At 41.7% G+C, this 13,170-nt stretch overlaps 1 protein-coding gene across 1 annotated transcript; it reads right to left on the bottom strand.

Annotated features, from left to right (window-relative positions):
* Positions 1-11,885: 11,885 nt before the first annotated feature.
* Positions 11,886-12,818, bottom strand: LOC138909746 (uncharacterized). The gene is made up of 2 exons (XM_070200959.1): positions 12,511-12,818; positions 11,886-11,952 (listed from the first exon to the last, which is right to left on the bottom strand). The coding sequence occupies exons 1-2, from the start codon at positions 12,816-12,818 to the stop codon at positions 11,886-11,888; spliced, it is 375 nt and encodes a 124-aa protein (XP_070057060.1).
* Between the last annotated feature and the right edge of the window lie 352 nt (positions 12,819-13,170).

The raw sequence follows: 13,170 nt of genomic DNA, 5'->3' as shown, positions 1-13,170 counted from the left end.
GTTCGAACAAGACGATAGATTTGCCCTCGATATTATCGGGGGCACGACCGACCTCACTTCTAACGGCCTCGAAGAAAAGCTTTACCCATTCACATGACAAGTATCCGTGATTCTCGCCATTGACCAATCATTATGACGGAAATTATGGAATTAAGTCAAAAGGGGAGCCAACGGTCTACATAACTTCTTATAAAATAATGTCTTAAAGGTTTCATCTCCCTGTATATATAGAAGGAATTGAGTAATTCATAGGACATGGTAACATACTTAAAAGAACAACATACTATCTTTTTTCAGCTTTGTTCATATTATTTTGGCTATAGTAATATTCTGGCATTATCTCTCCTAAATTGAAAGGAGGCTAATCCTACGAGGCTTAAGTTATTCAATCTGCATGGTTTGTATTCATTTTTCTATTTATTCTTCCATATTAAATCTAATATCTCATTTTGTATCAGATTAGATCACGTATCCTTAAAACCACGTATAAATTCAATTATTATCCGATTTTTGGGGTAAACACATATCAAGTTGAAATCACTTTTGATGACTAAGATAAAATTTGCTTTTGCACGTGATAGAAACTAGATAACTTCAAGAAAATTTTAAGTACTTGTTCAAGTTATCAAAACCTTCTCAGCTTTCAGAAAATACCTTGCTGATTCTTTAGAACCTTTTGGATTCGTGAATTTCGGATCAACTGAGAAATAAATTTTAAGCTCTTTGTTTACCCTTAAAATTGGATAACAATTAAACTTATAATGTGGACATAAGGACACGTGATTTCACTTAATACCGATTGATAAATATGAAGATTAAGGATAGAATTATACAATAAAGTAAATCAAATCAGTATTTGAGTAGCACTCAACCCTTGAGTTAAAGTATCCTCGAACTGATTGATGCAAGGACAATAAAAACACAATAATCTGAAGAACGAGAGTATGAGTGAGGAAGAAAATTGTATTGCTTTTTTATCAGTCATGCCTACAAATGGTTAGAACTCCCCTTTATATAGTAGAGGAATTCTATATATGACACAATTCTAATTACAGAAGAAAATCCCATGATTAACTAAACAATCGTTCTTGATTCGATCCGTTTCGAGATTTCCACCATGATCTTCAACCGGTCGTAGATATCTCATTTTTTCGTAACTACGCAATCTTTGGTATTGCTCAATACCTATCTCGTTTGGTACATTGTGTTCGTGCCTCGATCTGATCTACTTCTGAGTCTTCCTTCGATGTAAACTCCCGGTCTCGGTCAAACAATAAAATTGGGCGGACCCGATTTTAACACAGATAGTCCCCTCATTTTTTTAGAGTGTAATGACAAGAAACGAATTGAGCCTTTGATTTTCTACCTTGACCTGTCATGATGCCATCCTTATGACGTAAGCAACGGAAGTGACTGAAACGTCCCATCTGTACAGTTTCCTAGGCATTAAATATATGCCAGTCAATGGTCGCACACCGCCAATATTGAACCGTCATTGTGAAATTTATAAGTAGCCCCTCTCTCCACTATTTCGAACTTTTACTTTCAGATTCTCAATCTTCAAAACGTTTTATATCTTCTAACCTCTTCATCTGCAAATCTACAATTTTCACTGCTACCATCCTCTCAAAACACTAAATTATCATCTGCATCTATTTTTAACTTCAAATCCATACAAAAATGGAAAAACATCAAAGATTGTTCCTCAAAAGAAAAACACTTCTTCATCGTGGCCGGCCAGCGACAAAATGTCGGTGGAGCCATGACCTGAAGAGTGTGTTCCCGGGGGTGTGTGTTATTACTTCTAACTTCAAAACCGATAAAGCCTCATCGATTCCTGGTCGATGCGAGCCAGTGTCGAGGTACATATGCTCGATAACTGAAGGGTACCTTAAGCAGGCAAGGAAAGACTGCAACTGGAAAGGCAAAGAAGTGGTGATACCGACCCCGGAAGAAGACATTACCACTCATGTGGAAGGGTTTTTAAGTGTTTACACCTACCCTTTCACGTTGCCCCCCCCCCGGTCTTTATCGACTTTTGTCATCAGTAGATAACCCTAGGCCAAATCCACCCTTCTTTTTGGCGAGTGAGGAATTCTGACCTAGTCCCGGCCGAGAAGATGCCATTTTCTGAGAAATGGAATATGAAGCGTAAGTATAGTTCCACTGTTAATTATTATTTATTGTTTTAGCCCTTTGCTTCTTCTCATCGATATAATTTTCCGTGATGTAGCGGTTGCTTGAATGCCCGGTGCAATTCCTAACCTCAAGAGCTGGGTTCGAGACCTGGCCTCGACCTCTTCGTATGCTGAGCGCTCATGGCGCGATTTATCAAAGAGCCGATGAGAGGCCAAAACTCATGGTAAGCCCCTTTCCTATGTCCTTGATGATTCGATCAAAATGTCTTTCTTATACTTAACCAATTTTCCTGCGTGTAGGCCTTAGCAAAGATGCGGTCATGAGGCCCCCGTCTGGCGAGGAAGAGACCTCAGCCCCGGTTCTGAAACCGGCAAAAGATAATAATAGAAAAAGGGCCTCGGCTTCCGAGGATCAAGAACTTACGACAAAGACGACTCGTAAGCCAAGGAAGAACACCATCCCTCTGATTGAAGAATATGTTCGACGTCTGAGGGATGAAGACGACGAAGAAGAAAATGACGACGGCTCTATACTGGTAGCCCGAGTAAAGAAAACCATCGATGCACCAAAGACAACTAGATCGATGGTAGTTGATGAGGCTCCGCCTCGAACTGAGGGGATATCGGAGAAGGACTCGGGCAAAGTCCCCGAGTCATTGGAGATCGAGGATGTCTCCCACCGAAATGAACAAACGGTGAGTATATCTGAAGGGACCGGCCCTGAAGCTCTTCGAACTGAGGAGAACGCCCCAAGTGACTCCCTTGGGGCAATAGTAATCGGAGACTTGCCCACTCTCCCTGCTTTTTCCGAAGGGGCGATTCGGGAAGCCCGAGCTTTGGGGACCCTCGAGATAGACGGAGCTCATGAGGGAGAGGACTCCTTCCATGATTTGTTTACAAGTATCGAGGATGCTGCCGGCCTGAGTGATGCATCGGGTCTTTTGTTCGAGGCTTAACAAGCCCTGAATCGGGTAAGTCTCGATTCCCTTTGTTGATGTCATATTCTTCCATATTATGCCTAACTTTTTATCTTTTCATATAGGCTTTATCTCTACATCAGGAGTCGTTTTCCAAGTCTTGGGCAGAGCTAAGCTGATGTGAGCTGACTTCTGAGGGCTTTCGGAGGAGAGAAATGCCCTCAAACTTCTTAGTGGGCAGAAAGAGGAAGAGATCAGAGATCTTCGAGCCGAGTTAGCCAAGGCTCACCAAGATCAGATAGATCTGATCGAGCAGGTAATGAAAATCTGAAAAGCTCATGGGCTCGATTCGGGAATGATGGCTAATATTTCAATCTCACAGCTGCAGCAGAAAATTGAGAGGATCGAGCAGTTTTGTGAGGAGGTCGACACAATAAAGGTAGAGTCCTTGGGGTGGAAGGAAGGTATGGACCACTTTGTTGCAAAACAAGAGACTGCTCGAGCCCAATTATCATTGGTCGAAAGTCAACTTCAAGGCATGAAAGAGAGGAGCTCGACTCAAGCAAGGAAAATAGAGGAGCTTGAGGTTCGGTTGGCTTCTGAACTTGCCAAGGCCAAATCTGAAGCCGAAAAAGCAAAGGCCGGGGTGGATGCGATCGTGGCCGTCTATCGGGCTGATGCTGAAGCCGCTCAAGTCTAGGCGAGAGAGGCATCCGAGTCCGCTCAAACTCGATCATATTGGATTGCTGAACTCGCCAAATGCCAATATCGGAGGGAACCCCTCGAGGAAATTCACGCTCGGGGTTTTGATTTTACCAATGAGATAGCAAAGGCTAGAGAGCATAAAGCCGAAGTCGAAGCGCTGGCCACTTCTGATGACGATAATGATGATGGCAGCAAGAGCGGGTCCGAGAATGGGGAGTACCTCGATGTAGAATAAGTTGCCCCTATAGGAGATCAAGACCCTTAGGATTTTTCACTTTTGATCTTTTTGTATAGGATCCCGATCGGACCTTGTAAATATTCATATATATAATGATCTCTTTCCTTTCCGACTTGTCTTTATTTCTTTTATGCCTTGTGAAAGTTTTGTTCATAAGTTCGAGGCTTAGGCATTTTGATCGAAACCGGACTAGTGTAGTTTTTATAATTGAGTGAGTACTTGCTCGAACTCGGAATAGGGTGACCCTTAGGTTTTAATTGAGTGAGGATGATTTCTTCGAACTCAAAAATAAACTGGTCTTTTAGGCTCTTAAATTAGGCCGATATGGCCATAGCAAAAAGAATGGCTTTCTCCCCCTTTTCGGCTTGATAAATTTATCGTTTAATCATATAAATTATGTTGTTCCTTAACACAAAATAAAGGATTTGCTCGAGAGTTCGAATGGTTCCGTACCCATTAGGATTTTCAAGGGTCGATATTATTGAGACCCTTAGAAATTTAGCCGAGGGTAGCCTTTTTAACCGGTTTATGAAAATATTCGAAGGCCTATTTAATAACGGAAATCGGACGTCCCCGAACCGTGTTGATTTGGCCGTAGCCTTTAACTTGGGATTCACCTTTTGGGCTTGTTCCCATGTTATACTTCGAACTTGTTCGAAGTATTAGTCCCTGAGTGGGGTGGTCGTGGCCTATAAAATCGAGGATTGCCTTTTTAAGGTCTTATGATCTCGAGGTTTAGTAATTCGATCGTGTCGGTTTTTTGGACGGCAGTCCCCGAGTATTGGATAACTTGTTTGAACTTCAGTTGTGATCGGCCCTTTACCCAGTTTCCACCATAGATCATAAGTAAGAGATTGCAAATTATAAATTTTAAAACATGGGGTATCTGGTAAGGAAAAATACTTCTTCCAATAAATTATACATGCGTACATGTTTTGCCATTAGGGCTCAAGTAATCTACACGGACACGGTTCATTTGACCGTTTGGTCCTCTACAAAATTTACCTATCGAGACCCTGTCGACACGAAGTATTTTTCTTGTAACTATCCGAGGGTGATGTCCCCCAGTATTTGAGGTTGATTGTAAAGGAGCCTCGGATACTGTTGAATTGCTCTAAGTTAGCACGAAGTTGCCTCGTTAAAAACCTCGCCGGAAAAACCCATTTGGGATAAAAACCGGTCTAAGGGAAAAAGAGTGCAACGCATGCTTTCAGACCTAAAGACTGCGTTTGAAGGATCCTTTGATGTCTTTGATTAAACACCTGCAAACGGTTAGTATAAAATATAAATGAAAATGGAGAAGGTTGTACCTTAGTAGTAATATCGTTTGAGGAGTGACACGTTCCAATTATTTGATAATTGTTCGCCATTCATCTTGCCGAGTTTGTAAGATCTTTTTCCGACGATATCAAAGATTTGATACGGTCCTTCCCAATTTGGGCCGAGTTTTCCTTCATTTGGGTCTCGAGTATTGAGGGTGACTTTTCTCAATACTAAGTCCCCTGTTCTAAAATGTCAAAAATTGGCTCTTCGGTTGTAGTACCTTTCGATCTGTTGCTTCTGTGCGCCATTCGAACGAGGGCGCTTTCCCATTTTTCATCTAGCAAATCAAGATTTGTATTCATAGCCTCGTGATTTGACTCTTCCGTTGAGTATCGAAATCTGACGCTAGGTTCCCCGACTTCGACCGGTATTAGAGCTTCGGCACCATATACTAAAGAGAATGGTGTTGACTCCGTACTGGATTTTGACGTTGTTCGATACGCCCAAAGAACCTCGGGCCACATTTCTCTCCATTTTCCCTTTGCGTCATTCAACCTTTTCTTTAGATTTTGAATGATGGTTTTGTGCGTAGACTCTGCCTGTCCGTTCCCGCCGGGGTGATATGGCGTTGACAAGATCCTTTTGATTTTGTGGTCTTCAAGAAACTTTGTTACTTTGCTGTCGATGAATTGCTTTCCATTGTCGCATACGATCTCGGCAGGCATTTCGAATCGACATATAATATGGTCCCAGATGAAGTCGATAACTTCTTTTTCCCTGACTTTTTCAAAGGCATGTGCTTCAACCCATTTAGAGAAATAGTCAGTCATAAATAAAATGAATTTAGCTTTACCTGGGGCCGATGGTAGAGGGGCAATGATATCCATTCCCCATTTCATGAACGGCCAAGGTGATAGGACTCAATGGAGTTGCTCCCCGGGTTGGTGGATCATGCGCATATCTTTGACATTTGTCGCACTTTCGAACGAATTCCTTCGTATCCTTTACCATATTGGCCGAAAAGTATCCTGCTCTGATGACTTTGTGAACAAATGATTCGGCACCAGAATGATTTCCGCAAGTTCCCTCATGAATTTCCCTTAAGATGTAGTCGGTGTCTCCGGGACCCAAACATATCGCCAATGGTCCATCGAACATCCTTCTATATAGTGTTCCATCTTCGGTCAATGTAAATCGTGCGGATTTTGTACGTAGAGTCCTTGATTCCTTAGGATCCGACGGAAGCTTTCCGTTCTTTAGGTACTCGATATATTTATTCCTCCAATCCCAGGTCAGACTTGTGGAGTTTATTTCGGCGTGGACTTTTTTGATCACTAACCTCGAAAGTTGCACGATAGTCCCCGTGATAATTTCATCATCTTCAACCGATGAGCCCAAATTTGCGAGGGCATCGGCTTCGCTGTTTTGCTCTCGAGGTACATGCCGTAGGGTCCATTCTTGAAACCTATGTAATGTCACCTGTAATTTATCCAGGTATCTCTACATTCGATCATCCCAAACCTCGAAGGTTCCGTTGACTTGGTTTACCACAAGTAAGGAGTCACATTTGGCTTCGATGACCTCTACTCCCAAACTCTTAGCTAGCTCGAGACCTGCAATCATGGCCTCATACTCGGCTTCATTGTTAGTTAACTTGGAAGTTTTGATAGACTGTCTAATTGTATTACCTATGGGCGGCTTCAAAATGATGCCTAGACCGGAACCCTTCACGTTTGAAGCGCCGTCTGTGACTAGGGTCCACACCCCCGATGTTGTACCCGATTTTAATAATAGTTCTTTTTCGACCTCAGGTACGAGGGCTAGCGTAAAGTCGGCCACGAAGTCTGCTAAGATTTGATACTTGATGGATGTTCGGGGTTGACACTCGATATCGTACCCGCTGATTTCGACGACCCATTTGGCCAATCGGCCCGAGAGTTCGGGCTTATGCAAAATATTGCGAAGAGGATAAGTGGTCACTACACAAATTGGGTGACATTGCAAATATGGTTTTAATTTCCTAGAGTCGCTTATTAAGGCAAGCGCCAATGTTTCTAAGTGTGGGTACCAGGTCTCGGCCTCGCCTAGAGTTCGACTAACATAGTAAACAGGAAATTGCGTACCTTGCTCTTCTCAAACTAGGACTCCACTTACCGCGATATTTAAGACTGCTAAGTACAAGTAGAGTTGATCGTCTGCTTTTGGAGTATGAAGCAGCGGCGGGCTCGAGAGGTACCGCTTTAATTCTTCTAATGCTTGTTGGAATTCCGGGGTCCATGAGAAATTGTTCTTCTTTTTGAGCAGCGAGAAAAACTTGTGACTTCTATCTGAAGACTTTGAGATGAATCGGCCTAGGGCGGCTATGCGCCCTGTTAATCTTTGTACGACCTTAACATTATCCACGATTGTGATGTCTTCGATCGCCTTGATCTTATCGGGGTTGATTTCGATACCCCGATTTGATACCATAAAGCTGAGGAACTTGCCAAAGCTGACCCCGAATGCACACTTCTCTGGGTTGAGCTTCATGTTATATTTTCTTAGTATATCGAAGGTCTCCTGCAAATGTGTCAAATGGTCCTCTGCTCGCAGGGATTTAAATAGCATATCGTCAATATAAACTTCCATTGACTTACCTATTTTTTCTTCGAACATTCGATTTACTAAGCGTTGATAAGTGGCACCGGCATTTTTTAGTCCAAACGGCATTACATTATAACAATAGGTGTTGTACTTAGTGATGAACGAAGTCTTTTCCGTATCCTCCGGGTTCATTTGTATTTGATTGTACCAAGAGTAGGCATCGAGAAAACTAAGGATCTCGTGTCCGGCCATGGCATCGATCATGCTATCGATATTCGGCCGAGGAAAAGAGTCTTTAGGACATGCTTTGTTCAAATCTTTATAATCTACGCACATCCTAAGTTTATTTCCCTTTTCAGGGACTACGACTACGTTTGCTAGCCATTCGGGATATTTTACCTCCCGAATGGATCCTATCTTGAGAAGTTTGGTTACCTCGTCCTTGATGAATGCGTGTTTTACCACGGACTTGGGTCTTCTCTTTTGTTTTACTGGGCGGAACCTCGGGTCCAAGCTCAGTCAATGTGTAGCGATTTCCGGCGGGATCCCTGTCATATCTAAATAGGACCAAGAAAAACAATCCATATTATTGATAAGAAATTTAATGAGTTTTTCCCTGAACTCGGGGGTTAACCCCGTTCCCAGGTATACCTTTCGATCGGGTAGATGCCCGATCAGTATGACCTACTCTAGCTCCTCGACCGTCAATTTGGTGGCGTCGGAATCCTCGGGGATTATGAAGGATCGAGCGATCCAATATTCATTGTCCTCGTCTGTTCCCTGCTCTTCCGATTGAGTCGAGGCTGGTAGCTGTGGTTGCTATTTAGCTTCCTATTTTTCTTTGGATTCCGATCTTTTTGTTGACGAAAGTGCCGATACTGGTATCACTTCGTTAACCGCAAACATCTCTTTGGCAGCGTGTTGTTCCCCGTATACCGTTTTTACTCCATCCGGTGTTGGGAACTTCAGCATTTGGTGAAGTGTTTAAGGAACTGCCATCATATTGTGAATTCAGGGTATTCCGAATAGGGCATTGTATCTCATGTCGCTTTTGATCACGTGGAACTTGGTTTCTTGAATAGTCCCAGCTATATTTACTGGTAAAATGATTTCTCTTTTAGTCATTTCGCTTGCCATGTTGAAACCATTGAGAACTCGAGCTGCGGGCACGATCTGGTTTTGTAAGTCGAGCTGCTCCACAACCCTCGATCGAATAATATTGGCCGAGCTTCCTAGATCAATTAAAACACGTTTAACCTGAATTTTATTCACAAGGATAGAGATTACCAATGCATCATTGTGGGGTTGTAAGATTCTTTCTGCTTCCTCATTGTTGAAAGATAAAGTGCCTTCTGGTGTATAGTCTCGAGTTCGTTTTTCCCTGGTGATCGTTACCTTAGTGCGATGGAAAACAGGCCCTTATGGAATATCGATCCCTCCTACGATCATGTGAATCACGTGATGTGGTTCTTCCTGCTCGTTTTTTCTGTCTTCATCCCTGTCTCTAAAATGATTTTTAGCTCGGTCACTCAAGAACTCTCGAAGGTGACCCTCGTTGAATAGACGGGCCACCTCCTCCCTTAGTTGTCTGCAGTCTTCGATTCTGTGACCATGCGTATCATGGTATTTACATATTTTATTGGGGTTCCTTTGGGATGGATCGGTCTGTAGGGGACTGAGCCATCTAGTATCTTTGATTCTCCTAATAGCCGACATAATACCTGATGCGTCGACGCTAAAGTTATATTCTGATAATCGTGGTGCCTCTGTAGGATCGGCACGTTTATCGAAACCATTTTTGCTGATGAGCCCTCGAGAGCTCTGTCCTCGATCGTTCCTTCAATCATTTTGGATGGGATTGCATCCCGGGCTGCTGCTTCTACGATCTGCATTGTATGACTGATATCGGTCTCTGTTCGACTGAGGTTCTCTGTCGATATCTCTCTGAGTTCTTCCAACAGGCCTGATCGGATAAGCGGAACCAGAAGGAGTCCCTAATTGATCATCCTCGACCCTGATCTTCGACTGTTATTGATTATATACATCGGCCCAGGTTACCGCCGGGTATTTAATTAAATTCTGCTTTAGCTGTTGTGAGGCCACTGAACTTTGATCGTTCAAACCTTGAGTAAAATCTTGAACTACCCAATCGTCTGTGACTGGTGGTAGTTCCATAAGTTCATCTGAAGCCGAGATACAAACTCCCTTAACATTTTGTTATCTTTCTATTTTACCTTAAGAGGTTCGACTTCCTAGTCGCAACCTTTATTGCTCCGGCGTGTACCTTTACAAAAGAGTCTGGAAGCATGGAGAAGGAGTCGATGGAATTAGGTGGCAGATTGTGATACAATATCATTTCCCCCTTCGATAGAGTTTCTCCAAACTTCTTTAGTAGAATCGATTCGATCTCATCATCTTCTAAATCATTTCCTTTTATCGCACATGTATAGGAGGTGACATGCTCATTTGGATCGGTGATCACATTTTACTTGGGGATTTCCGGCATGCGGAATTTCTTCGGAATGGGTTTCGGAGCCGCACTCGGGAGGAATGGCTTCTGTACAAACTTCTTCGAGTCCATACCTTTCAAAATTGGCGGTGCCCCCGGTATTTGATCAACCTGGGAGTTATATGTCTCTACTTTCTTGTCATTTGCCTCAATTTTGTTTTCTCCTGTTACAATTTGTTTAGTGAGCTCCTCGAATATTTTCATAATGATGGGGTCAATCCCCGATTCATTGGCATTTGACCTTTCCAGCACTGGCTCGGTCCTGTGAACAACTTCAGATTCTACCCCACTCGGCGCTCGATGTTGATTTTGTAATTGTGCTATAGCGGCTTGTTGAGCCTATAACATTTCAAATATCAATTGGAGGCTAATTCCACCATCTCCTCCTCCATGCGTACTTCGATCACCAGATCGACCTTCCCTGCATACGCTACCTTCGGGATCAGCGCCCAAATTTGTATTTAGGGTGATATGTGAACTGACGTCGATGGGGTTTGCAATTGGTACTCCCTCAAGATCAGCCTGAGGCACCTCGATTTCTAGGGAGACTATATTGTCGTTTTCCCCATGAAATCCGGAACCGTTGTTATCGTGTGTGGGTATTGTTTGTGAGTTTGACATGCTTTTTCCTGAAAACAAAAATACTTACAAGAATAAGCGTAAAGTAGTGTGTGTTATCAGAATCAGTGTTAAGCAATCACTATTATCCTTAGCCCCACGGTGGGCGCCAAACTTTTTACTCTCAAAATTGGATAATAATTAAACTTATAATGTGGATTTAAGGACACATAATTTCACTTAATACTAATTGATAAATATGAAGATTAAGAATAGAATTATACAATAAAGTAAATCAAACCAGTATTTGAGTAGCACTCAAACCTTTGAGTTAAAGTATCCACGAACTGAATGATGCAAGGACAATAAAAACACAATAAGCTGAAGAACAAGAGTATGAGTGAGGAAGAAAATTGTATTGTTTATTTATCAGTCGTGCCTACAAATGGTTAGAACTCCCTTTTATATAGTAGAGGAATTCTATATATTGTACAATTTTAATTACAGAAGGAAATCTCATGATTAACTAAACAACCGTTCTTGATTTGATCCGTTCCGAGATTTCCGCCATGATCTTCGACCGGTCGTAGATATCTCATTTTTCCGTTATTACGCAATCTTCGGTATTGCTCAATACCTGTCTCGTTCTGTCTCGATTGCTGTCGGTCTCGATCTTGGCAGGTGCCTCGTATCCCGATCTCGGTACCTTGTCTCGGTGCCTCGATCGGATCTACTTCGGAGTCGTCCTTCGATGCAAACTCCAGGTCTCGGTCAAACAGTAAAATCTGGCTGGCCCGGTTTTAACCGTATACACTTTTTAAAACTGTTACTTTAAGGTCTTACCAGGTTATCTAGAAACATTGATACCCAAAACACACTTAGCTTATCATACGCAGCAAGTAACAAATCAGTTTAGCAGATTTGTTAGCCAAGACAAATAAAACATAATAAGAATGACGGATCAAAACTAAATATCATGGCGAAGAAAGATGTTCGCCGCTTTTTTCTCGTCTATTCTCTTCTATCTTCTGTTTGGATGAACTGAAAGAGAACGAGAGATATGAACTAAGATGTAGATGCAGATTCTTGATCTAGCGGTGACATCGAGTGTAATGACCCTACCGGTCATCTTGAGCTCTAGCGCGTCGTTCAGCGGTTTTAGGCCGTGAGTAACTTCACTTCATGTATTATGACTTGTACGCGTAGTCGGAATTGAATTTCGGGAAGTTCGGAGTTGATTTGGAAAGAACATTCTAAATTCAGAAGTTTTAAGTTGTAAGAGTTTACTAAGGTTTGACTTTTGAGTAAACGACCTCGAAATTGAGATTTGAAGGTTCCAATAGGTTCGTATGATGGTTTCGGAATTGGGCGTATGTTCGAGCTGAGTATCGGGTAGTCCGGGAGCATTTCGGCGCTTATATTGGAAATTTGGCATTGTTTTTGTTTAAAAAGTTTTGTATTTTGTGTATATTGTCTATATATGTACGGGTTATATGGTTGTATGTCTTTTTGGCTTGGTTCAGACTTTCTTTGTAGGTATTTATCTGAGGTGGTAGGAATATTTCGTTCTGGGTATTTTGGATATTTTTCTGTACGAACGGTTTTGAAAATAAATTGTTCATATTTATATTTGTGTATCTAGGTTTAATCTCTTCCTTCTTCTTTGCAGATGTACTGCTAGCTGTGCTGCTTCCTGCAACTGTATTTAGCAAACTGTTATGAGTTTTTAGGTGTTTCTCAACGTCAACTTCTAGCTCTGGAATTTTAGAGAGTTCCGATCGTCTTATCTCCGTATTTTTTGAGTCATGCTGCTGACTACTAGCTGTTTTTCTTATTATCTGTATCTCTTCATCCATACTTTTCACTTTCTTACAAAGTGTAGTCATGGCTAAGAGTAGATTTTCCATTGTATTATCTGGGTCGGTTTAGGTAGCTTTGTCTTGACAAGTAATCTGCAACAACATTCTTGTTAGTAGTGATTATTTCAATTGTAAATGTAAAGTTTAATATATTTAATACCAGTCTTCGTATTTCTTTTGTTGTAACTGAATCTTGTACTTTTCTGGTTATCCACCATTTTACTTGGGTATTATCTGTTCTTACAATAAATCTGTTGTAAACTATATATGGTTCAAATGCTAATAAACATTTATATAATGCAAATAATTCTTTTCTATTTATCTCCCATTTTTCTTGTGGTTCAGTATAAGACCCTGAATAATATCTGCAATGATGTTCTATTTTTTCTTTATCATATTT

This window comes from Nicotiana tomentosiformis, chromosome 4 (genome assembly GCF_000390325.3).
Source record: "Nicotiana tomentosiformis chromosome 4, ASM39032v3, whole genome shotgun sequence".
NCBI classification, from domain to species: Eukaryota; Viridiplantae; Streptophyta; class Magnoliopsida; order Solanales; family Solanaceae; genus Nicotiana; species Nicotiana tomentosiformis.
The sequence above is the reverse complement of the archived record's forward strand: the minus strand, read 5'-3'. Positions and strand labels throughout refer to the sequence as shown.